The sequence below is a fragment of the Malania oleifera genome, chromosome 10, assembly GCF_029873635.1.
Source record: "Malania oleifera isolate guangnan ecotype guangnan chromosome 10, ASM2987363v1, whole genome shotgun sequence".
Classification (NCBI taxonomy): Eukaryota; Viridiplantae; Streptophyta; class Magnoliopsida; order Santalales; family Ximeniaceae; genus Malania; species Malania oleifera.
In genome coordinates this window covers 57,724,247-57,738,127 of record NC_080426.1, presented here as the reverse complement: position 1 = coordinate 57,738,127, position 13,881 = coordinate 57,724,247, and the positions used below count along the sequence as shown (strand labels likewise).

The 13,881-nt window shown below is 34.9% G+C and overlaps 1 protein-coding gene across 1 annotated transcript; it reads left to right on the top strand.

The window, feature by feature from the left end:
- Positions 1-12,304: 12,304 nt before the first annotated feature.
- LOC131166697 (uncharacterized) lies at positions 12,305-13,524 on the top strand. Its single transcript, XM_058125273.1, has 2 exons — positions 12,305-13,025; positions 13,076-13,524. Exons 1-2 carry the CDS (start codon positions 12,305-12,307, stop codon positions 13,522-13,524), a joined length of 1,170 nt encoding a protein of 389 aa, XP_057981256.1.
- Positions 13,525-13,881: the final 357 nt, after the last annotated feature.

Below are 13,881 nucleotides of genomic sequence, written 5' to 3'. Positions count from 1 at the left end.
AGGGGTGAGTATAATTCGGGGAAACCTGAATTAACCGAATTAACCGACCAATTTCGGTCGGTTCGGTTCGGTTACCATTTTAACAATTTTCGGTTAATTGGTTATCAGTTCGGTTAATATGAATTATCAATTCGGTTAACCGAATTAACCGAATTGATAATTAATGATTCTAGTGATTCTACTTTTATAGTTTAATACCAAAATATCTTTTTTATTAATAAAATTAATAAATGAGATGCTTAATTAAGCTCGAATTAGTAAAAAAGTTATAATTATATTCTGTTTTTAATAATTAATTTCAAATTATTTCGGTTAAATTCGGTTAACCGAATTACCCGAAAAGGTAATTCAGTCGGGCTCGGTTCGGTGAGCTTCCTTTGTTCGGTCGGTTCGGTTATCAGAAATCATTAACCGAAAATTTTGATTAATTCGGTTAATTAACCGAATGTGGCCGAACCGACCGTTTGCTCACCCCTACCATCACTTGGGCCAAACTTTGCTACTTCACCTTTCTTCACATAAAAACCATATATTCCCAATGCTCATACATTAAATATATTTTTAATTGTTTCTCTCTTTAATAAATAATATCTAAAGTCATACCCGTTATTGATTTCTAATATTTGTTTGGTTAATTATATAAAATAATTATAGTGAATTTCAAATATATTTTACTATTTAAAAAACTAAAAATGTATAAATTTATCTAAAGTATTTTTATTAATTAGTTTATTGCAATTGATTAATAAATGATTGTGATCAATATCCTTACAATATTATTTTTAATGAATGAAATGTTATTGTTGTAAAATTTATACATAAATATATGGATTCATATTGTTAGGAACCTGTGAGCATTCAGATCAAAATGACAATAAAGATTTAACGTGGTTCTATCAATAACGACCTACGTCCACGGAGCACACACCAAGTATTCACTTTCGCTAGAAAATATTACAATTCTCTCTCACTCTCTCTCTCTCTCTCTTCCTCCCTTCTTCCTCTCTGCTCTCTCTGAGCTTCTCTGTGCTCTCTCTGCACTATGTTTTACATCTTCCACAGCCCTCTATTTATAGGGCTTGGAAGTTAAATCATAATTAAATAAAAAATCAATACAAATGGAAGTTATAATGAAGAGATTAATTGAGAGATAAATTCCACCGCGTTTCTGACTCAGTTCCAAGCTTGCAACACGTCTCCAGTTGTCTTCTGGCTATCTCATGGCTCCAGCTCTAACACACACACACACACACACACACACACATATATATATATATATACCGATGTGGCCAACTTAGTACCTTCATTGGGTCAATCACCGGTTCGGATTTTAAAACCATGGAAAATTATCTAAGATAATTGAATATTTTAAAAATCAATTAACCTATCAAATACAGTGTTAAAAAATGTTAACTAAAATTTCAAAATTTGTACTTTATAAATTAAAACTATACAATTAAATGTCAGTTCTTTTTTTGCGTAAAATATGAATGCTAAATGGATAAAAAAAAAAACTCAAATTTATATTAATTGGTTGACCTTTTTTTCTCATATCCAGATAATGAGCTGCAATTTGATTAATCGACTTATTTGAACCAATTTTTAAATTCTATTTTGATTTTTAAAAGATATATTTAGTCATTTAATTTGCATGAAATGTATATAACAAAATATTTTGGAACAATATAATTATCCAAGTTATTTTTTTTGAATTATTAGTATTTTTTATTTCTAAATATATTTTAATTTTTTGAAATAATAATTTATTTATGATGTCATGCCTATTTTACTTAGTTGAGCTTAACTAGTCAATAGATGTTCAATTCACTTATAAGTTTAATTTTCAAAACATATTATGTTGACTTTAGTGCAATCCCAAAAGAGAAGGTAAATTGGATATTTAAAAAATTTATGCTTAGGTATAACTATCCAGCAACAGTATATACACAACCTAAGGTCTATCTAAGTATTTCCCAATATCACAAATATTCTATTAAGCACATATTTAATCAATTTAAAACAATCTCAGTATATCAAACATTCATCGTAATAAATATTAACATACCACTACGGGTGTACACGGTTCGGTTTGGTTCGGTTATTGCCAAAACCGTCAACCGAACCGACCCTCTCAGTTTTTAAAACTATTGAACCGCAACCGAACCGTATACCGTTGGTTTAAAACCAAACCAAACCGTTTATTTTACGGTTCGATTCGGTTAATTCGGTTTTAACAAATTTTAAACTAATAAAACAAAAAATTCATTACTTAAAGCCACTCGGGCCACAGCCCACAGCCTCGTTTATTTTTAACTGGCCCAAAGCTATGATTGCAAAAGCCCAGCACGTAAGAGGATGAGCAAGTCCAAGTATCCAACTTCAATATATATGGTGGGGAAACTTTTTTCTTCCCATTTCCAACCGATGTGGGATGGCTAGAAACATTTCGCACCAGAGAGGCAGAGATAATGTGGGCGTGAGCTGCGTGACCTGTGTCGCTGTGTATGATTGCGTCAGCGTGGAGATGTGGGCGCTGGCGACTAGCGTGGGCGTAAGCGTCGCTGCATCAGTATGGGGTGGGACTTGGGAGGAAGCGGGAGGTGTTATGAGGAGTTGAGGATGGAGGGCATGGCAGTCAGCACATGTGGGCGACTCTGCGTTGGTGTGGGCGACTGGCGTGAGCATTGGAGGGCATGGCAGTCAGTGCTGCGTTGCTGTGTGTGACTGCATCGGCGTGGAGATGTGGGCGTTGGCGACTGGCGTGGGCATGAGCGTTGTTGCATCGGCGTGGGGTGGGACTTAGGAGGAAGCGGGAGGTGTTATGAGGAGTCGAGGACGGAGGGCATGGCAGTCAGCAAGTGTGGGCGACTCTGCGTTGGTGTGGGCGTGAGCGTCGGAGGGCATGGCAATCAGCAGGTTACCAGGATTCCAAGACCAGGTCTCTTCAGTCTTCTTCCCAATAGCACTCATCCCACATGGCCAAAATGGGAAGCATGAATCTCATGCCTCCTATATAAGATCCTTCCCCACTCCTTGAGAAAGTACAAGAAGATAACAAAGCTAATTTAAAAAATAATATATTTCATAGGACATATATATGTAATATTAAAAATAATTATTTTAAAGTTATAATCGGTTTTCGATTTTTACGGTTTGGTTTTTGAGTGAAACCAAAACCGAAAATCTATTTTTTATACATTCAAAACTGAAACCGATGACCGAAACCGAAAAACTGAATGGAAGCTTCAAACGGTTCAGTTTCGGTCCGGTTCTCGATTTTTCGGTAAATTTTGTACACCCCTACATACCACTATAAAAAAAATTAATTTTTAGCGACGAAACTATTAGTGACGGATTCAATTTCGTCACTAAAAGTAGGTATTAGTGACAGTTTTATCAACCATCACTAATATGACACTATTAGTGAAGGATTCAAATCCGTCACTAATAGTTTCGTCACTAAAACCCAGAAAAAATTGCGAGAAAATATTTTTTGCACAAAAATTATTTCGAAAAAATATTAACGACGATTTCTGCAGTTTTAGTGACGAATTAAATCCGTCACTAAAAAACTTTTATTTGTGACGATTAAATAACCATCACCACTATTATTTAAAAAAATAAAAAAAAAATTTATTTCAGAGTATTAGTGATGAATTCGAAGATTCGTCACTATTAGCCCCTTATTAGTGACAGATTTGGGAATCGTCACTAATACGTCTTTTATTTTTAAAAAATGTAAAAATTTTATTTTAAAGTATTAGTGACGAATTTGAAGATTTGTCACTAATAACCCCTTATTAGTGACGGATTTGGAAACCGTCACTAATACGTCTTTTATTTTAAAAAAATGAAAAAAATTTATTTTAGAGTATTAGTGACGAATTTGAAGATTCGTCACTATTATCCTCTTATTAGTGACGGATTTAAGAACCGTCACTAATACACATTTTATTTTAAAAAAAAAAATTATTTCAAAATATTAGTGACGAAAATTCGTCACTATTAGCCCCTTATTAGTGACGGATTTGGGAACCGTCACTAATACGTCTTTTATTTTAAAAAATTGAAAAAAAAAATTATTTTAGAATATTAGTGACGAATTTGAATATTCGTTACTATTATCCCATTATTAGTAACGGATTTGGGAACCTTCACTAATACCTCATTTATTTAATAAAAAAATAAAAAATGTATTATGTCACACTTTGCTCCCATTTCTCCCCATTTCCCCTTATTTCTCCCTCATTTCCCGCCTCCCCTCCCGATTTGCTCACAGTTTCCCACATTTCCCCCAATTTTCCACCTCATTTCTCTCTTCGTCGCAGCCCGACGGAGATCTGACAGCGCAGATCTAACATGCAGCCCCCCCCAAACCCCTCGGTCGTCGCCCTTTGAACTGCACATCCGATGACTTTGACACCTTCGATGCTGCTTTCGAGCCTCCGATACCTCCATCTCCTTCACACGAGCAGGCAAGCACCTCCATCTCCACCCGTCGCCCTTTGAACCACACATCTGATGGCTTTGAGATCTTGTCTAGCCTAATTTGGGTGTTCATAGTTGAGATCTTGTCTAGCCTAATTTTAAGTTTATTATTTTCCCTAGTGCTGGGTTTGGAATGTGAAAATTTTTTAATGTGCATAGAAAATGAGAATTTTGGCCTTATGGGAGGAAGTTTAGTTTGTCTGGAGTTTGTAGTTTTGATATTTTGTGTGACGGTATTTCAAAAATCTTTATTACTTCATCCTCGAATGGTCTTTTAAAGAATTTATTTAATTTTATTAATCGTTATAAAAAAGATAATAAAGCGGTTATGATTATTTTTGTGATTGTATTTTTGGCTATTGGGAAATAATTTTATAAAATATTAATATTATCATTCTCATCTAATGTGAATTATCAAAATGGTTTTACAAAAGTTTTAGTAGAAACAAATTGGATGTATGATGTGTAAAATCAAATTTATATTTTTCATTTTTCTTCTTGTTTTCCTTGACAACCAAACACCAAAAAAAAATAAGTTGATTCCTTTGTGTTTTTCTTTACCTAATATTTTCCAAGTTCCAAACAGACCATTAGCATATCTTATATGAGGTCTTATTTGGTCTATTAGGCCTTCATTTGGAACTTGGAAAATATAATTCGATGTTTAGAGAAATTGTATTAACATTTATCTTTCGAATCTAAGATTTGAAATCCATGCTTCCAAATGCAGCGAAATAAATTTAATTTTTTATGTTTGATTAGTAAGGAAAGTAAGAAAAAAAATTATATATAGGAAATTAGCAAAAAAGGCATGACTTCGATTGAGATTTTCCAATATAAACGAAAGCTTACATCTTTGTTAGTTTTGGTGTATTCACAAGAGGGGGGGTGAATTGAAATTTAAAACTTTTTCGTAGGTTTAAATGAAATACTTGTATACAACAACCTAAGGTCCTTCTAAGCAATTCCAAATGTGCCAATAATGTAATATGCGGAAATTTAAATCAAGCGCATCATTCACTCCAAAACATACATATGCAGTGAAGATAAAGTGTAGAAATATAAACAAGGCACACGATATGTTATCGGGGTTCGGCCAACTGTGCCTACGTCTTCGCCTCTAGCTTGCAAGCACGAGGCTTCCACTAAAGGTTCACTTAAGGGTGGAGCGACACCATTTACAATTAGGTCAAATTAACACAGGGCTAGCCTTAACCTTAACCAGGTCAATTAGCAGGGCTGACCTCAACCTACATGCGTTAACAAGATGGCGCACCTAGCTTTCCTAATCAAGTCTAAGCCAATCCGGGACTATTCCAGGGCTAGTCTCCCTCTCAGGCCTGTGCCTGGAAATACAATAGATGTGTATTATAATCAAATGGTACAGTGATTGTGCTTTCGTGTAAAGAAAATATGTACCCAGTTACGCACAATCATATGCACCACAAATGATATAATAAGTAAGTTCAATGTGGTCTTAAGATGTCTACTCTCAAATAGATTTACTATCGATGTAATTGGTGCGTGAGAGTGCAAACCTATATGATCTTTGTATCACTAGATATTCAATCTAAATGCTCAAGCAAAGATATTAGCCGCACTTCATATATTTCAATCAATAAGTTTCCTCAATACATATATGTATATGAAGCTCAAGTAGTATATAGATTTGGTTTGCAAAATGAGATGAAACTTTTGTATTCAACTAAAGATATAAATCAATGAATATAGCAACAAAGATTTTTCTCACACAAACAAATTTATTTTTAAATATTTATCAAGATAAAGCATACTGGATATTTGAAAATGATTATGAAAATATTTTGCAACCAAAAACAAATACAATCTACTCAAGATATTGCAATGAAGGTGCAAGCTTAAAAGATTTATCAAAGTCTTCCTAGGATAGACTTATCAACAAAGTCCCCTAAGAATCCTTAGGTTTGGCTCTCAAGAAAATCGTGTCAATCAAATAGAACAAGGAGAGCAAACCTTTCTAAACAAACACTCAATCGACTTACAAAGGGTTTAGACAATAGTAGCAGGTAAGTATGAGTGAATGAGGCTTAGATCTGAGTATTATGGATATTTGAACTTGAGAGAGAATTTTTAATCAAGTAGGCTAATCAAAATCCTAATCTTCCCAAATGAGGGGGTATAAATAGAAAACCCCTAAAATACGACCGTTAGGGATATAGTCGGGAATATTAGAAAAGATTAATGATGTTTTAAATATTTTAACCCTGATAAAAATAAGTTAACCACAGTAAAAATGCAGGGCAACCCAAGAGGTCCAGTCGACCAGAACAATTTCGATCGACCAGAGTTCATATGGTTCGGTCGACTAGGGGAATTTTGAACTAAAGGCTCAGTCGACCAGGAGAAGACGATTTTTCAAATCTTTGAGGTTCGGTCGACCAGGCCATTTTGAATTGGCTGGTTCGGTCGACCAAACCGTTGGGATTTTTCCCGAGGACCCTCGGTCGACCAGGTAGTTGGAGTACAAAAGTGGCTCGATCGACTAGATGGTTAAAATGTTGACCTAGGGGGTTTCGGTCGACCAGGGCTTTTTGAACTACCTGATTCGATTGACCAGGACCTTGGTCAACAGTTGACCCAGGTTTGGTTCGGTCGACCAGGCCAAAATAAACTGTCTTGGCTGGTAGACCGAAAGTGCACCAAGTGTGCATTTCGGTCCCATTTCAAAACATATAAACCCTATTTAAGTGTCTAACAAACATATGTGCAAATGTGCTGTAGACACCCCATTTTGACCCAGGCCCAATATATGTGTTACTATTATTATTATTATTGTTATTTTATTATTATTATTATCATTATTATTATTTTATTTATTCTTATTATTATTATTATTATTAATTTTCACTAATCTTATTATTATTATTTATTATTATTATTATTATTTTCTTCATTATTATTATTATTTTTCATTAGTATTATTAATATTACTTTTATTTTCATTTTTTACGTCTATTTTATTATTATTATTATTATTTATTATTTCATTATTATTTTTAATTTTTATTATCATTATTATTAGTATTTTTATTACTATTATTACTATTATTTTATTTATTTATTATTATTATTATTATTATTATTATTATTATTTTCATTAATATTATTATTATTACTTATTTTTACTTCTATTTTATTATTATTATTATTATTTATTATTTTCATTATTATTTTTAATTTTTATTATCATTATTATTAGTATTTTTTATTACTATTATTACTATTATTTTATTTTTTATTATTATTATTATTATTATTATTTTTCATTATTATTATTATTATTACTTTTATTTTTATTTCTATTTATATTGTTTATTATTATTATTATTATTATTATTATTTATTATTTATCTTTGTTATTACTATTATTATTATTATTTTATTATTATCATTATTTTTACCTTATTATTATTATTATTATTACCATATTAATAATTATTTTCATATATATATTATTTCCAAAAGAAAAAAAAAATACCATAAACTAAAAAGGAAAGGGGAGATTTAGGGTTTCTAATTTTTGCTCATAAAAAGCCTTTTCTTCTCTTCAAACAGGCGGCAGCGCACACATACACAGCCGGGGCTGCGCACAGCCGAGATAAAAAAAAATTCTCTGTGCTTCCTATTCTTCTCCTACTTCTTCGTCTTCTCCTTCTTCTTCGCCCAATACCCAGCCATTACCTCTCTCCGATCCCTATCCCAGCACAACCACAGAGGAGCACACAGGCAACACCTTCTGCCCTCATCACGTCAAACTCAGGCGGCCACGAACAGCCCCTCTAGCCCACGCCACGGACATCCACAGTCGCCGCCCAGCCATCACCGCTGCACAAACCCACTCCTACTCTCGGCAAGATCCTCCAGTAGCCGAGTATCATTCGTCGCAGCAGTCACCGTCCGGCACCCCGCAATTTCCCAGCGCCAAGCCCTCCTCCAACGGCCGCCAGGTCTTCCTCCACAAACAGACCACAGGCCACCCGAAAATCATCCCTGCCAACCCCATCAATTCCGGCGACAATCCCAGCACTGGCAGAACCCCCAGCAGACCACTCCACGGCCGTCCAGCAGTCCTCCCAGTCCTCTGCAAACTCCGGCCGACCACCATAGCCAAGAGCTCCTTCGGCAACACTCCACCATCCTTCTGCAGCGCAACAGCCCCCCCCCCCCCTCCTCACTATCATCACCAACGAACAGCAACCCCCTCGAGTACCTCGGCCAACCCAGCAGCTCAGCAACCAACCGCAGCAACCTGTGAGCATCCAGTCCCGCCCATCTCTTCCGGCCTCCCGGCGGCACAGCCCCAGCAACTCCTGTGCACTCCATCGCCGCCTTATCCCAGCCTCCCTCCGGCAGCACCCCACTGTAAGCCATCCTGCCCACGCACACACCCACTTGCATGTAATCCTCTGTATTGCATTTATTTTAAGTTACTGTGTTGTGCATATATATATATATATATATATATATATATATATATATATATTTTATATATTGGTTTGGTTTGCTTCGGTTTTAACACTTAAAGTTTAATCCTTTATTATGTATGTGTGGAGATTAAATGATTAACTGATTTTTATTAGTTGTGCAAGATTAAACTCTTGATTGTAAATATTAAATGTTCAGTTTATGATACTTGTTCATGCTTATTTGTTTATTTATTTATCTCTAGATATTAAATTTAGTTGTAGAAACTTCATTGTAGAAATTCATTTTAATACTTAAAGTGTGCTTTTTGCTGCGTTTATTATATATATAAAATATTAATATTATTGTTGTCGGTTACATTGTTTGTTTTAAGGTTTAATATCCATAATATATTTTTCTTGTTATTATTGTTGTATACTTTAATATTGTTGTCATATTATCATTGTGTATTTATTATTATTATTATGTTGCATATTTATTTTATATATATATATATATTTTTGCATATTTATGTGATTATTATTATTATGATATTTATGTTATTATTGATTGCATATTTTTATTGTATATTTAATTTGCATATGTATTATCTTCATTGCCTTAATTGTTTATTGGCATATTTGTATTATCATTTAATTGCATGAGTAGTTTGTATATTTATTATAGCGATTGCCTCATATAATTATTTGCATATTTATATTATTATTGACCGCGCATTTTATTGTGTTTCTATTTTAGATGTTTGCTATGTTTCCTAAATATCACATTGTTTCCATATGGTATATGTATACACTCGCATAATAGGTTTGTAGTTTGAATTATTTCCATAATTTTGTTTGCATGTTCATATAGTGTATGCTATTTAGGGGATTTCATTGGTATTGTCATATTTATATATAATATTTGATGTGCATACCATCATTATTATTATTAGTATCATTATTATTATTATTATTAGTATTATTATTAGCATGGTAGGAAGCATTATTATAGTATTTTTAGTATATACGGTATACATTACGATACTATTACTATGTCTGTGGTTAGTATTACTTATTAGGATATTTTTAGTATTTTAATATACATGGTATTACTTATTATACTGTATATCTATTATTTTGTACTATGGTACTTATGTTTATATTTTAGTATTATTGTTATTATTTTTAAATAATTTCGATTTTCTTCATCCCTATGATTTTATTGCGGGGGTATGAGCCTTCGAGCTTCACGTACCCTAAGCTCTGAGGGAATATATATATATATATTTATTTATTTATTTATTTATTTATTTTCCCTATCTATTTGTAAATTCATAAAAGGAGTAATTTAAAGATTTTTTAAATTAACTTAGGGATAATTCTAAATTAATTAGGTACCGTTCGTAAGAACGGGCGCGTAGGGGGTGCTCGTACCTTCCCCTCGTGTAACCGAACTCCCGAGCCTAACTCTGGTAACATAGACCAATTCTACCCCTAACGGGGTAGTAATCATGTGTTCTAACCGCACTAAAGGTTAGTGGCGACTCCAACATTCCATGTTTTTCGTTAAAAATAAAAATGATTTTTGATTTCGCCGCCCAGGGCACACGCGCTCGCCGGGACGCCGCGACAGCTTGGCGACTCTGCTGGGGACTTAGAGAGTCGAGCCATTATTTAATTAGAAATTATCCCAAGGTCTAATTTGATAAATCTTTTAATTACTCCGTATTTTGTAAATATTGTAATTTGTAAATAACTTTACTTAATTATAAATATTTTACTTCCATAATTTGTAAATAATCTCAATTAATTAAAAATATTTTGTTTCCTAATTTGTTGAGCATTAATTGTAGATATTTTGTTTTTAAATATTCTGAATAAGCATATTAATTATAGATATTGTGAATAAGCATATCAATTATAGATATTTTGTATACTAATCGTAAATATTTTGTTTCCTTATTTTTTGTTTCCAAATTTTTTAGAATCAACATGTTAATGGCAGATAATATGTTTCCATATCTTGTGAATAAATAATGGTAGATATCTTGTTTCCATATTCTTTATAGCATGTGAATAAATGTGGGGATAGCGGGGTTAGGTTAAATTTAAATGCACACACTTTCACGCTCTATACCCGAGCTTTCCTTACTAGGATTAGATAGGAGTGTAATAGCATCAGTCCCTTCGTGGCAGAGCTTGATGGGACCCGCGAACCACTCCACTCAGTGCGGGTTTTATCCGGACCCCTATGGGGGAGGATGAAATTCCAAACTGGGAACCTTTTGTCAATAGGGTTAGAACCTACCCACACATACTTGGCTATGGTCTTCCTTAACTAGGATAAAGCCATGAAGAACCCTATACATACGTACCTACCCTAGGTTGGGACAGGAGCCACATCCTTCTCCATGAATAGTGTGTTGCATATATGTGAAATACTTTGTATTATATCATGCATTTGACATACATTTAGACATACATACTACTTAGTTAGTATTCTGAAAAAGCCCAATAATGAGACCAAGACCCATCCTTTCAAAAAATGAAGCACTTGGCCCAAGCATTTTAAAATATGGGTTGGCCCAACCCTTTTCAAGTAACTCGGGCCCAATTTTTTGAGAAATAACAAGTATAGGCCCAACCTTTTCCTAAGTAAAAACTCGGTCCAGGCCTGATTTTCAAAATGGGTCAAATCCAGATTTCCATAAATGGGCTTCGGCCTTATTACCCTAAAAATCCAAGCCCATATTTTCTAAACAATCTAAGCCCAAATCCTTTTAAAATTAGGGCCTGATCCCATCATGAAGTATATTGAAGCCCATATTTTAAAATACTTGAGGCCCAAGTGCACACTAAAGTCCACAAGTCCGCACTAAACAAATCCAACGGGTCAACCCCAACCTCAGATCATAATTTGACCCTTCATAGAATCTGAGATACATGGAACGATTGAGGGAAGAGTTGAATTTAAATTGTGGCCCATCAATGATTGTCTTGAAATCTCTCATTAGTGGGACTTTTCCTAGAATGCTGACAAAGTAGTTAGTTAGGTTACATTGCATCCATGCATTCATGCATAATTTCACACGTAATCATGCCCGATAGGTCACATACATGTTAATATCCCTATTGTTATGTATTTGTGCACTAAGTACACACATGCATAAACACCCTATGCATAAGATAGAGTCTTGGAGAATCTTTTATATAAGTCTACCTCGGGTGGAGGATATAAGTTTCATTATTTTCAGTTTGGTGTCATGACTGCATGCATTGTTTTGAGTTGTATGATACCTTTACTAACATGTTGCATTCACATAGGCATCCTGTCTACTTCATCAAGGTTCTATAAGAGATCTGAATCATTCATGGAGAACACAATGGCTTACCATGAGATTGAGTCCACAGTACAACAATATTCAAAAAGTCAACAGAACAAGTGGGGTGACAGTCTTACTCAGAAATCTATCATCGAACTACCAGCCCGGACTTTCATCAACATAAGATCCAATCCGTTAGATGAGCTAAAAGTCATTTGGAAGGAATGGACCCCGGCACGCCGTTTAAAATTCTCTCAAACATATGGGCACATTGGTTTCTTGTTGCATGTATCGGTAAATATCCCTGCCATAAAAGCACTGGTCGAGTTCTGGAATCCACCATATCGTTGCTTTACAATGAATGGTATCGACTTGACACCAACCATCGAGGAGTATACTTCGCTTTTGCATCTAGTCAAGTTACAGACACCATACAAACCATATGTGCATGATGCTAGTGTTTCGTTCGTGAAGGAGATGTACGATGCTGTCGGGGTCAAAATCCAGAAAACATTCTCAGAGGGAGGTGCAGAAGTAAGGAAAATCTCTTGGAAGCAGTTGAAAGAAATAATCGAAAAAGAAGAAAAAGAAGAGGTTCAAATACATATGATGGCATTAGCTATTTACGGTTTGATCATTTTTCCAAAAGAACTAAAGATGATTGATCAAGCTACTGTTTCGTTTGTAGCACAAGTACGTAACGGGATTAACCCCGTTCAAGACATCCTGGCAGAATTTTCAGATCACTCAACAACTGCAGAATCAGGAGGCGAGAACGTTTAAAATGTTGTGTGCAGCTGTTATATGTCTGGATGGTAGGTCACTTATCGTCTAACAAAGGGGGCTTCCGTAGTATTTTCTCAGTGATCCGAATCCCTTTGGCTGAATTTGAGGATACCCAATTAAAGGAGCAGTTAGATAAATCTAAATGGAACACAAAAATGTGTGGCTTGATCGACTCAGGGGTAACTTGGCTGGCGCCATGGATGGTCCACTCTAACATGATATATCGGTGTGGAAATCTTCCATGGGTTCCATTACTAGGCCCATGGGGAGGGATAGCATATGCCCCTTTGATGGTCAGAAGGCAATTTGGGGCATCTCAGTTTGTGCCTATGACTCACGGATTGGCTGACTCGGACTTTGCATATGAAACAGGAGACACTCAAAACCAGATTAGAAAATTTATGGTGGCGTGGAAGCATGTGAACCTAATAGACCCGAGTGATGGAATTGCCACAGTCCAAGGAAATTATGAAGCATGGTGAGAAAACCGGGTAAACCCCCAACTCAAAAGAATCCCGGAAATCGTTATTGAGCATATTAAATCACCAAGCGCATGCATGCAATTGAAGCCACAAGGGGATCCATGCCCAGTAGAAAAGGGAGATGCAAGAGCAGAAATAAAGAATCAGCAAAAGGAGGCACTAACCTTTGTCTATCGCAAGGAAATCAAGCGACAGAGGATCCGGTATATACAATCAGAAGAAGAGATCGTGGCTCTAAGAAAGGAAAGACGAAGGCTTCAAGCGTCACTTGAACGGAAGTCTCAAATGTTAGAAGATGCCTATACCGAAAGTAAAAAGAAATCGCTCTACATACAAGAGTTGGAGAGGCAAGGGGAT

Bases quoted from the DNA above. Each gene is read 5' to 3' on its own strand.
- LOC131166697 (XM_058125273.1), top strand. From the start codon at position 12,305: ATGGAGAACACAATGGCTTACCATGAGATTGAGTCCACAGTACAACAA. The intron at 13,026-13,075 runs GCGAGAACGTTT...TCTGGATGGTAG, and splicing joins AACAACTGCAGAATCAGGAG to GTCACTTATCGTCTAACAAA.